The sequence below is a fragment of the Oryzias melastigma genome, linkage group LG6, assembly GCF_002922805.2.
Source record: "Oryzias melastigma strain HK-1 linkage group LG6, ASM292280v2, whole genome shotgun sequence".
In the NCBI taxonomy this organism is placed as follows: domain Eukaryota; kingdom Metazoa; phylum Chordata; class Actinopteri; order Beloniformes; family Adrianichthyidae; genus Oryzias; species Oryzias melastigma.
This window is the reverse complement of record NC_050517.1, coordinates 17,801,978-17,815,183: the sequence shown is the minus strand read 5'-3', so window position 1 is coordinate 17,815,183 and position 13,206 is coordinate 17,801,978. Positions and strand designations below refer to the sequence as shown.

The following is a 13,206-nucleotide window of genomic DNA, read 5'->3' as shown; positions in this document are numbered from 1 at the left end:
CCGTTCGAATCCCCGAATCCACAGCAGTCCAAATTCTATTATGTTAAGTAATTCCATGCCCAGAAAGTCATCACAACACTAGCGGATCTAGCTGTATGTTCCTGTACTGACATCACACGACCTATGACCTACTTATCGGTGGCTGCCCAAAATCTGAGCGACTGCTCTATCTTTGAACGCTTGAAGAGAGTGCACGGGGCCGCGGGTGACAAAATAATTATACAGGGGTTCATTTGTGACATGAATACTAATGTTTTATTGCAGTTTAAGAAAAATCACGATTTTCACCGCACAAGGTCTATAAAATTTAAAATGTAATATTGTTCGATGCATAGAGGAGGATGTTATGCTTTCTGGTGTCATGTGTGTAGTTGAAAACTTCTCTTTTGTTTTCCTGCAGGAGCTGAAAAGAGGCCGGCAAAGGTAAAATGTTTTCAGGAGATATTCTTGTCCTTCTCAAGCTTCTTCTGATCTGGTGGATCTTGGTGTTCCCAGCCGCTGTCCTTAAGGCCCAGACCTTCTAACTTGCTGAGCTCCAGGCAGCCGTCCTGTGCCAAGGAGGTGCAGGGAGATGAGGGTCCAGCCCAGCAGCAGGCAGGGAGGCACAGGGAGATCCGGAGTAAGACAGAAGGAGACGTGTCTTCTGCCCACAGCTCCATTCCCATTACCCAGACTGAAGGGAGAAAGACCAAGAGACACGACCAGTCTAGACAAGACCGTGTTAAGGTGAGAAGCTGGACTACCAACTTTGTGGTAATGAGGTTGAAGGTAGCTCACCTCAAACCGGAGGAGGAGATTTCCAGAAACCTCTACAGCAGGGAGGTTACTCTTTTACTCCTCTATCTTGAGGTCTGGTTCTGAGTCTTCCCTGGTTTCTGTTCATAAAGCTGAAGACAAACAAACGCTGCGCCGCTGTCCGTCAGAAGGAAGGAGGGACAGAGGAGAAGGAGGTTCTGGCTGATGGAGGACTGAAGGACCACACTGCAGCTCTAAGCAATGATCAGCTGCAGCAGATCCTAAGCACCTTCCAGACCTCCTGTGGAGACAAAGAAGGTGGATGAACTGATGTGACTGCCATCCCTGTGAAGGATAACTAATGATTCATGCTGTTTTCCAACGTTCCTCCATTAGGAAATGAGACAGGCCCAAAGTCCAGATGTTCAGAACCAACGCAAAGAGGAGAGGAAGGAAAAGAGAAGGCTATAGAAACAGAAACAACTGTAAACTCACAGGAAAACATCAGCAGGTAGCGACATTTTCTCTTATGTTCCTCCTGCTGGAAAAACAATTTTGTCTGGTGGTTAAAGTGAATTTTTTTCAGGGCGTCTGGATGTACGTTCAGCTGGTTGGAGGAGCGACTTCCACACAGCAAAGCGGCAAGCGGCGCCAAGAAGGCTCAGTGGAGGAGAGATCTAGGTACACTAGTGTCCTGCAGATGTTTGTCTCCTCTGACCAGAGCTTCAGATCTTTTCCTGCACCCAAAGCCCTCACTGCAAAAACTGAGTGTTGATAAAGTAAATAGACCTTTGTTTCTGGAGGAATCATTTTATTTTCTGTCTTGCAAGAAAAACAATCTTATCGTTAATTTTTTCTAATGGTATAATAATATTAGTTTAAGAAAACATCTCTTAGTGACAAGAATGTTTTCTTAAAATAATAATTCTTGGTTAAACAATTTTTCTTACCCCATTGGCAGATTTTTTTTCTTATTTAAAAAAAATGTTTCTATATGTAAGGCTATTTTTTGCTTATTTTTACGGGGCTTGTTTTTGCTCAGATGTCCTGCAGCTTCAGCAGAATGCTGTGATGTCACAGACCATCACCGACAGAGATGCAACCTTCAGGCCTCACAGGCTGTGCTGCATCTGCAGGCGTTCAGGCAGCCTGAGGGGCTCAGAGCTCTGTTTTCAGAAGTGTTGCTGCTGTTTGGATCAGAGCATGTCTGAGGTTTCATGAACCTGGGGAACTTGTGTTTTCAGATGAGCAGGTGGAGGAGAAGGAGCATCATTCAGCTCATGTCAGACTCCAGGTACTCCACACATCTCACTTTCATCTTATTCCTCTTATCCTTCACAGATTACATGCATTTCTTTTTTTATTTTAGTGTTTGCCTCTACTTTTTCTCCATGATGAATTCATTTGGTGTTTCTCACATGAAATAACACTTCAACTCACAGATACTTTGAAATTCTGCTGGAGGTTTTAGACTGCAGTGACCTTGAGTTCACTGAAGAAGAGCCAATCAGAGATCAGTGTGCTGGATGTCTTGTGTGTTTATGTTTCAGAATCAGGGGGGTTCCACCAGCCGCACAGAGCAGCATGCAGCCATCAGATCCAGCCTCAGAATCGGGGTAAAAATGACTCCAACGTTTTTCATCTTCTATGTGATATCTGATGATCAGTAAACAAACTACAAACACACAACACACAATATTTTTCAATATATTTTTGTGTTTCCTTCATTGTCACAAATGTTAATGTGTCCACAAGGGGGCAGAATCTAGGGTGTTTGTGCTGGTAGAGAAGGAGGAATTCTGGAGGGAGCTGGAGGAGCAGATCTGTGGTATCTCTAGAGAGGAGAGATTGGTGATTGGAGCAGACTTTTACAGACATGTGGATGAAAGAACCAGAGGAGGAGGATGTGATGGAGAAGTGTGGTGTTCATGCAGAAGAATAGATGTTGGTAGACTTTGGGAGAGACCAGGATGGACCAGGAATGAATCCATCAGAGGAACAGATCATGGTAGATGTTCTGGAGATAAATATAGAGAAGGAGATGGAGATGTTTGGACACGTTGAGGAAGAACAGTGGTGATGTTGGTGAAAGGATGACGAGGTCGGAGGTACCAAAGAGGAGAGAAAATGCTCTAAATGTCTTCATTTACTACTCCTGGAGTCTCTTTGAACATTCTGGTCAGGCACCAAAAGCTTAGGAGGTGCAGCAGATGTTTACCACACTGCATTTCAGAGGCTGGGACATCTGGCTGTCAGTAAAAAACTTTTAATAAAGATGATGGATGAAAACCGGAATCCTTTTTTTTCTCACTATTTTAGGGGTTTTCTGAACATATTTATTTATTTCCTCCTTTTTCTTCTCTATTCCCTCTTTGAAAAAACTAAAGTCTGGCTCCAATTTCTGCTCAGGATGTGAGTCCCATAGAGATGGAGCAGAATATGGAGAAAAAAGAGGAGCAGAGGAGGCACTGGCTGCAGGAGTTGGACTGTCAGAGACAGGAGATGATGGAGCGCAGGAGACGGGAGAAGCTGCTCCGGAACCAGGTGAGCTTCAGCACAGACCCAGAAGAAGTCACCCAGTCCTGGACTCGGACTTGCTCTCTTTGTGCAGATGGAGGACCGGGAGCGGTGGATGGCTCACTTTGACTCCTTTCAGAAGAGAACCCCCGCCAGGGCTGGCGCTCCATTAGCTGAGGTGCAGCCCTGCCGCGCCGAGCAGGGCGGGTGGGAACCCTCCTCCAGCCTGTCCTTGGCCTGGGATGCCTCCAGCAGCTGTGGGGCCGACAGCTTGGTTGGAGCCAGCGTGGACTCCACCAGCAGATGTCAGACCAGGAGCAGGTGAGATGAGAGGAGCTAACCAAGAACCTTGTGAGTCAGACTGTACCACTGGCTGTATCAGAGAATTAGACCGACGTGGGGGCCAGAAGGCTCCACCTACTTTTATTAAGGCATTCTATTGGCCAGTTTCTAACTTGACTTAGAGATGTTTGCTGAGTCAGCATTAGTGGTCATTTATATATTTTGGGATTTAATCTTTTCACACATATTCTTTTATTGAATTTTGAATGTTTCACTGCTCCATAATAAAGTATTTACTTTAAAGTCCCCCTACAATTTTTTACATGTTCTTTAAACGTTCCCAGTGAGGTTTTAATTAGGACTGTGAAGTTTTTAACAAATCTTAAATGTCTTAAAAAGCCATTTTTCCTGTTGATCTGAAGCCTTATTTTCAAAAATCTCTATGTGTGGGCGTGGCTTATGGTGCTGAGCTGCATAACCCCGCCCCTTATCCCCCCAGACATGCTAGCGAGACACAGACTTTGATGAAAAAATAAATATAAAATAAAACATGATCATTTAGGCTGCATTGCAGCAGCTTTAGCTGGAGCTCAGAACTGATTTCTTGACAGCACATGCTGACTGTTGAATTCACGTAAACAAGAAATCTAATGAAATGTCAGAATACAGAAAGGGTCTAATTGCGCGACATTTTGTAAATGGGTGCAGCCAGTGCCATCGTTTTAGGAAGGGTTACGTTCAGGAAAACGTTTCCGGTGTCCGGTTAAACCCCCCGGTAGACCCTGAGCGGAGCTGCTGTTGCACTGCCGCTCCTTTATAGCTGCCCGCAGCCGCCCGCTCGCTGACTGCTGCTTGCGGCTGCCTGCGGCTGCCACCGGCTGTCCACCGCTGCCTGCGGCTGCCACCGGCTGTCCACCGCTGCCTGCGGCTATCCGCGGCTGCTGTGACCGCCGCGCGCTGCTGCTGCAGCTTGGGGCTCCTCAGCGGGTTGGATCAAACCAGCATATTTTTAACAGCTGACGGGATTTATTTTCAGTTTAATTTTAAATACATGAGGCCAACTTAAAAACAACCTGCGGCTTCACTAAATGAAGGGGAGGGACATGAATTTCAATCACAAAATAATGAAAACTAACATCAGTGTGGCCTTTCACTGAATTACAATCCTTAACAGCACAGAAGTGGGACGTTATATTATCTTCTCTGGCCCCTATAGCTACATCCGGGTTAGCTAGCTATCATGACGTATGAGTTTTTATCGGGCCCTTGAGTGACAGAGACTTAAAAGGAGAAATACTCAGAAATGCAAATACAAAATGGTTTCTTATTACATTGTTTTTCTTTTAGAAGAAAAATGCCACACATACATGTTAAAAACTCAAAAAACAGGATTGGAAGGGGACTTTAAATGACACATTTCCCATGATCCTTTGCTGTTGTCAAAGGTTCATTGAGTTAATTCTTCTCTGATATTTAAAATCTGTTAATTTCTGTGTCCAAGGATTAAATCTGCATCCTAGTTCCTCTCTGAGGTTTACGGTTTGAGGTGTGAAATCAGAGCGAAGAAGAATTCAAGTTTTGTGTTTCTGCTTCTTTTCTCGCTTCTTCGAGTTACCTGAGGACCATGACCTCCCTGCTGGACCCCGCACAAATAGAGGAGAGAGAGAGGAGGAGAGTCAAGCAGCTGGTGCAGCAGGTGGGAGTATGTCACGAGGGAATAGCAGGAGGAGGAGCCGCCTACACTTTCAGTAGTCTGGAGTTCATCTCCTTATGTGTGGACAGACAGCGATCGAGGCTCAGATGGAGGAGCGCAGGAAGCTGAGGGAGGAGGAGGAGGCAAAGACGAGAGAGGAGGAGGAGAGGGAGGAGAAGAGGTTGGGACGGGAGAGAGAGATGTTGCAGAGGCAGTACGAGCTGGAAACCAGGAAGGAGAAGGTGAGGCAGAAGGAATGATTAGGTGAGAGTTGGGAGGGTTTCCCTGTGGTTGCTTCAGTGTTTGCGTGTCTCCTCAGGAGCAGCCTGACGCCGGCCTCCACGCCATCAGCCTGCAGCCTGACGCCGGCCTCAACGCCATCAGCCTGCAGCCTGACGTCGGCCTCCACGCCATCAGCCTGGAGACGTTTGGAGGTGAGCAGCCAGAGATCTGAAGCTATGTCCAAATTCCTTCACTTCTCACCATGTAGTGCGTTTGCCGTTTTGTAGAGCTGTTCTCATCTACAATTCCAAAATCTGGTGCCCTAAAAATTTCCCAGAATTCTCTGCGAAAAAAACCCAGTGTGCATCGATGCTCACTGGATCAGGAAATATAGACCACAGTGCACTGCGTTTGAACTTTTTTTAAAAAGTATTTTTTAATAAACAGTCAATGTTTTCATATGCAAAACACGGGATTCATTCATTTATGTTTATAGTTCTTAGGATTTTCATTCGTGAAATTAGAGATGTCTTAATTACCATTAAAAAGAAACAAAAGTAGTGAGCACTACATAGTCTGGCACTATATAGTTTTAGTAGTTGGGGAGTAGGGAGGGAATTTGGACCTAACTTGAGAGAAGCGATCATCCTCACAGTTCTGAACTCCTGTGTCTGTTTGTGTGCGGAGCAGGACACAAAAGGGAGGCGGGATCAGAGGACGCCGGCGCTTCGTCCCTCAGAGACACGGCCATCCAGACGGGTAACTCGGGCGCTGAGGAGGAGCTGACAGGAGCAGAACCTGAGGAGGATCTGCCTCCATCATCTGAAGAGAGCAGATCAGCTGACCTCCTTCATGCTGCATGGCAATCAAAAAACCTTCCCATGATTCCACAGTCTGTGAATGCAGTCTGCCCCCTGTGTGCAGAAACCACAGGCAGTGTTCAGACTCTGGACGTGGCTGTGCAGTACCACCCACCTCCCCCCCGCTCCACTGCGCCTCCCAACAGCAGGACAGCGGGAAAGGAGAACCTGGGTGAGCCAGCAGGAGATCTGTATGAGCCGTTTGCCCGGACTGAAAGGGGGAGGGGGGGCAAGAGGAGGCCCGAGTGGAACACACAGAGGTGTGTGTGTGTGTGGGGGGGGGGGGTTCAGTCAGTTCAGTCCTCACAGGTCGTCAGTGTTTCCTCTGCCTCCCCCAGGCCCAGTCGGCGCTTCGTCCCCGCCTCGGAGCGTTACCCCCCCAACCTGCAGAGGGACCGGCAGAGGAACCGGTTGAAGAGGCAGGCTGAGCTGCTGGCTCTGCAAGAGAGGGCCCGTCCCCTCAAACCAGAGCTGCCCTCCCCTCACAGCCAGGAGCCTCATCTCTGCTCCACCTCCCAGCTCGGCAGGACCAGCACCCCCCCCTGCAGGAAGGTAGGCGTGTTTTTGCGCTGCATGTTTTCTTCATGCAGCTTCATGAAGCTGTTGTGGATTCTGCATGTTTCAGGTGGAAACAGAGTCCAGAGAGCGAAGCGGCTCAGTGTTCCGCCCTGACAGGTGATCCCCCCGCCCCCCATCAACAGGTTTTTCAGCAAACATCAGAACCGGATGTCAGTTTAAAGATGAGCCTCTTCTTCTGATCCTTCAGATGCTGGCAGCCCCCCCACTCCCCTCCTCCGGACTTGGTTCCGTATGTCCGGACGAATGAAGTCCGTTTGGACCACCTGCAGCTGGCCGACACCCCCCCACCTCACACAAACCCAGGTGCTTCAGCAGCCACTCATCTGTGCTACTTTCCGTTTTTGACCCGCCTGCGGTCCATTGCATTACCGGAACCGGTTCTGTTCCAGGTCTTCTCCTTTAAGGTTCAAAAGCAGCAGAATCTAGGAACTAATTTGGGTTTCACTTCAGTCACTAGAAAACTCCATGATGAAACCAGAACTTAGTCATGAGTGGGTTTGAGTGTTCATTTAAACATGCGGGCGGTTGTCTGGAGCCTGGGGTGGGGCGGGGGGGTCCTCGGCACCGCTGGGTGGGCTGCTCTTTGGGGGGTGGGGGGGCTGCTCCTCTGGCTGCGCTGGGGCCTGCACTCCCCGCGTTCCCGTGCCTTCCTGCTCTTGGGTGTGGGGGGCCTCTGCGGCGGTCCCGCGTGCCCCGGTCTGGGTGCTTGGCGGGATTGCCCGTCGGGCGGTTTCTCTCCGCGGCCCCATGGCAGGTGTTGGGGGGTCTTGGCATGGGGATGGCCGGGCGCTCTCCCCCTGAGTACATTCCATCACCATCCACCTCAGCGAAACATAAACACTCACCTGAGCACAGGTATCAGCTCACCTTAGCACTAACCGTTTATGTGACAGAATGAAAGTCATTATCTGAATGGGTTTGTATGATGGAGTGTGTGAGCTGCTGTTACAGTTGAATTGAGTAAATTATGTTTAGTTTAAAAGTGGAGACTATTTAGGCCAACAAGTGTGTGTGTAACTATAGAGTGTGTGTGTAGACAGGCCCCGCCCATTCTAGTTTGTTACTTAGTCCTGGTTGTTTTATGATGTTGCTTCCCTCTGTTGCCATCCTCTTCTTTCTCTCTCTTCCCATAACCCCACCTTCTTTTTTTCTGTCCGGTCCAACAACAAAGAAAAAATAAATAAATAAATAAATAAAATAAAACATAATCAATATAAATAAAGTTTAGCATTAAATACAACAGGGGTTTATACTCAATAAATCCCTGTTGTGACAGTAAAATCTGACCCAAACCAGAGGCTCTCATTCCGTATCTGTTGGCTCAGCTGTTGGACAGGACAAGGTAAATATATATATATATATATTTATACAATAAGATTAACAAGCATTATTAATGTTCTTATAAGGTGTTAGTAAGACATTTATTGGTGTAATAAGCCTAATAAGGCTTATTAAATTCCTAAGTTAACACATTTGCAAGCCTTATTAATAATGTGTTAAATGCTTGTAAAATATTTATTAGCATAATAGGTGTCTTGCAAATACCTGATAGTGTTAATGAGAATATTGACTACTTAAGTCAGACCATTGTCTATGTAACCAGCTCAGCCTTGGTGCTGGCTGGACCAGGACGATCTCTGCGTTGTGTTTGTTTGTTTTAGACGACAGGACAGCCGACTTGTCTTTGATTCTGTTTATTTTCTGTACATAAAAAATGGCGATGCTCAGACACCGAAGGCTCCCGCCCGCATTACACATGCAGCACGCTCGGGCGTGTCTGTGTCACAACTAATAAAGTTTTGTTGCTGCACGACCATAGACTGTATAAAAATAACTGGACAGAGCAAGCCCCCCTACCTCCGTGTTCCATATAGGAAGTACCACTGGGTTGTAAAAAGGCCAAAGTCCCATTGACTTACATTGGGAAACAGACAGTTATTTCTCAGTCATTTTATATGTCAGAATAATCATTCTTCCTCTGCTGCTTTCTGATTAACTTCTTTTTTCTAATCCTAATTTTTTTTTAAAGATTTTTTTCCATTATCACAAGTTATTAGAGTTATAAATTGACCAATCAGATGGCTCAATAAGCGTTTGTGGGTCTGACGTCGAACGTCTGGGGGGTTTGATTGACAGATGACGGGTAGCCAATGGGAGCAGACTTCATCAATGGGTCCGTGAAGACCTTTTAACACCTACTTTACAATTCAACAATGTACCAATCATTGTCCTACTGTTGTTTTCCTCAATGGAATGTACCGATGCAGCAGTTTAAAACAACAAGAGGAGCATGCTGTCGACATTTTTAGATGAGGATTTACTCTGGAGAAATAGATTTCACTCTGAGGTTATGTGTTTGGACTTTTTTGGTTTGTTTAACGTTCGTTTTTCTTTTTTCACAGTTTTGGTTGTAGCTTATAAATTATAAGTTGTGTATCATACAGAATGGTACAGCTCCTCCATAAAATCACCAACCAAAGTTTCATCTTCGCCGCACTTTTCCAGCTTCAGCCTGAATTAGACGCAGACGTCTGAGGAGCGCGAGACAAACTTGAAAGGACCTGGTCGTATTTTCAAACAGATAAAAGATCCAGCTGTTCACTTGTTAGGTTGGTTATTTATTTTAAATACCGGTGAACGCGCTTCTCATGTGCATCTGATCAGACTTTAACGTGGCCGCGAGGGGGACATGCGCCGTTCTGCAGCAGCGTCACCTGAATGCTCCTTTTATCTCGACAAAAATGAATAAATGTAAGTAAATCCCAAAGGACCGCTGACAGAATCAAATGTTGGAATGGTTCTCCCTCAAAGGCTTCAACAATGACTTGTACAATCAGCCCAGTCTCAGTAAAATGCGTACATATTCCACGATTTGGGAAATACCGTGTATAATATACGCCAAAACCGGTTTTTGCGTGCATATAATACGCGCGGTCCTAAACGTGTTAAATGTGTTTTCCAGGTTTGACACGTCCCCTGGTGGAGGCGTGAGCATCACAGACCGCCCCACAAACGAACAATTTGCTTTTCTAACCCTAACCATAACCGTAATCCTAACCTTAACCGGGAACGAGTCATTTAGAAAAGAGCCGGAGGATTTCTGACCACGTGATCAAAGCGAAACCTAAAAAGCCATTCTCCCGAGCTGCCGTTATAGAAGCTGTTTACATCCGCGGTCTCGTGGTCGAGGCGTGGAAAGAGGCAGATGGTTGCAATAAACTCACTCCTGATTGGCGACAGTACTTCCTGTAGATTCCATGACTCAGCTATGACTCAGACCAATCGCTGAAGATGGGTTCCAAATGGCGGTATCCGTTTCAGGAAGTGACGGTGAAAGCGGCGGCCTACTTTCGCGAGGAGAGGAAGTAATGCATTTCCAATGGGGACCTCGTGGCTCGAGAAGTCCATTATTTTTACAGTCTATGTGCACGACTAATACAGAGACAAACCGATAGGGGGCGCCCAAGATACCATAAAAAATAATAAAAATCCCCTGTTGCAAGTGGATTCACATTTATTCTGTTACATCTACAAACAGAGTATTGTACATAATTTTTCCAAAAAACAAACAAAAAAAAAAAAAAAAAAACGCCAGGGGGATACATTAGTAGAACAGAAATAAGTCAATATTAAATTATTCTGTAAACCTGAAACAGATGATGAGTTTTAATTGCTTTTTGTTATGGCTTGGTGAAATAGAACATAAGTACTGTCTGATTTCAGCAAAGAATTCAAAGAAATTTGGATTTTTATTACTAAATTTGGTTTTATGGATGTACTGTATATAGTTTGTTAATCAAATCAAGAGATTTATTAAATAGAATTGTGAAGACAACTTAACATCAAAGTTAATAAAACCAAAAAGAATGTTCTTCCAAGTTAGGAAAAAAAGGGGATAGACTTTACTCCTGATAAGAATTGACAATTTGCTCCAAATGATTTTAGTGTGCTTACAGGTCCAGAATATATGTATTAATGATTCTTCATACTGTTCACAAAATGTACAGTTTTTATTAAAATCTCTTTTAAACCTTTGTATGTATTGATTAGTTGGATAAAATCAATGTAACATTTTAAACAAAACTTCTTTGACCTTGTTATTCAACAGAAATTTGTTAGGCAAAAGCCAAACTTTTTCCCAACAGATCTGTCCGTGAAGTGAGGTCCAAAAAGTTGTTGCTGGAGATTCAGTTCGGAGCTCCTGCTGAAACAATCTTTGGATGGCTTTGTTTGGATTTTTTACAGTTGAAAAGCAGATTTTTCCAACAGCTGTATCCGTCACTTGAAGCTGTTGGAGATGGTCAGGTCCAGCTGTTTCTTTAAACAGAGAGGTGAGGTGGAGAGGAACAGCATCAAAGACGACAGCAAAGTCCTTCACAGAGATGGATCTTATAGTGTTGAATGAATTCAGTATAATTGAACAGTTGACCTTGTTGGTTAAAGAACTGACTGACTAATCTAATATTATCAAACCATTGCTGAAGAAAAATTGTTTTTTTTCCTATAGAGTATATATCTATTGTTCCATATGTAAAATCTGTGAGGAGAAAAGTTATGTTTGTAAATGAAGGACCAAGCAAGCAGCATCTGTTTATGGAAAGAGAGTTTGATGGGCACTGTGTCGGGCTTGTAGCTGCAGAGTAATAGGAAACGAGGCCGGTCTTATATAGTCAATGTGCCTCGTTTTCCTGCATTGGAAAGGAGGCGGCGGCTCTGAAAAAGGTTTTAAATCTTCCTAGGGATGGATGGGGGGGGGATCATAATGGATTACTGAGTTAAGTTAGGACTTGAACCTTCAGTGTACCATCAGAACTGGTCCAGTGTCTGCAGAGGACAAGCGGTTCTGAGCAGCAGGAAGCAGCTCTTCTGTGTCTGAGCTTTTGGCTTTTTTCTCCGTCAGGAGCCCCCGCTCATCTCCGTGTCCCTCTGACCCACACGCGGCGGCAGCAGCAGATCCTGAGAGGCCTGGCTCAGCTGCGGCAGGTAAACACACCTGAGCAGGGCGGGTTTGTCTGGTCTGCAGACGGTCAACATGCCTGTTTGCTTTCAGGGTTTGTTACAGAAACGGAAGGAGCTGGAGATGGATCTGAACACCCCCCCCCCGAACTGCCTCGGCATCACACAGCATCCTGTGACCCCCCCCCCAACGCACACGCACACACACACACACACACACACACACACACCCCATGAGTCTGCACTGACCGGGTGACTAGTATTCAGCTGAATCATGCATCTGCGGACCACCCCCCCCTCGTCAAAGCTCGGCTGATGGAGGAAGACTCAAACATATTCGTTGTTCTTAAAAATCTTTTTGTTGTTTCAGATGTAAAATGTAATGAATTAAGTTTTTATTGAACAGATCCTAAAAGCCTGTCAGTCATTTTGATGATTAATGATCCAACAACAATCATTTCTGGTTCTATTTTTATTCAAACACATTTTTGTCAGGTTTGTACTATTTAAAAAAATTATAAATTTAACCAGACACAAGTCTACAAATCAGGTTCATAGAAGGAAGAATCTGGATCTGCTAGAAACAGAAAATGATTTGGCTTCATCAGAACCTGCTCAGTGCTTCCTACTGAGACATGCAGCAGAAACATGGAAGCTGCAGAAGCTGAACTCCAGGAAGAAACTCTGCAAAAGCAAGAGACGAATTCAGAAACAACCAAAACCGAGCAAAGATGCTGAAGTTCTGGAGATGAAGGATGAGTCCAACCAATCATCAGTCTGAAGTCTAAATTCAGAGCCACACTTCCATCTTTCTGGATTTTACTAAAAATGGACAGAAATAAATTAACATCAAATAAAAACTTCAAAGCTTTAGACTGAAAAACAGTGCTGAATAGATTCAAGTTTTCATGGATCTTCAGCTTTTCCCCAGTGACCCTACAGATCATGAAGGATCTTCATCTTCAGCAAAAACCCACAAAGTTTTTCACAAATATTTTAATACAAACACTTTGATATAAAAAGACTTTACATTCAAATCAGTTTATGACAGACTCTGGTCCTACAAACTCCGACCCAACATGAGCTGGTCCTAGAAAACAAACCAAAGTCTTCCCTTTTCCATCCTGCCGAGAACGGGAGGGCAGCACGGTCCTCTGTGCTGGACTCCAAGTTCTAGTTTGAGAAACAGAAAAGCAGCTCGAGAGTCATGGAGAAGAGATTCGTCCTCACAGACAACCTTTAACAATTCCCTGAACGGTCACAAGATCTGCTAGAGGTCTGACAGAGTCCGACTGGCGAGGACGAGAGCTGCAGGGGGTGGGGGTGGGGGGGGGGGGTCACTGACTCACAAAAAACAAATGT

General features: G+C 45.2%; 1 protein-coding gene across 1 annotated transcript; it reads left to right on the top strand.

Annotated features, from left to right (window-relative positions):
• Window positions 1–400: 400 nt before the first annotated feature.
• On the top strand, window positions 401–12,301 carry ccdc66 (coiled-coil domain containing 66; the record flags this gene model as incomplete). Its single annotated transcript, XM_024281179.2, is given in 19 exon segments — window positions 401–423; window positions 496–726; window positions 888–1,053; window positions 1,132–1,246; window positions 1,322–1,416; window positions 1,980–2,029; window positions 2,286–2,351; window positions 3,145–3,279; window positions 3,347–3,573; window positions 5,146–5,230; window positions 5,317–5,469; window positions 5,547–5,661; window positions 6,140–6,208; window positions 6,374–6,569; window positions 6,648–6,861; window positions 6,935–6,984; window positions 7,076–7,191; window positions 11,789–11,871; window positions 11,939–12,301. Coding segments are annotated over 19 exon segments (2,351 nt in total), but the record flags the coding sequence as incomplete, so codon positions are not given.
• Between the last annotated feature and the right edge of the window lie 905 nt (window positions 12,302–13,206).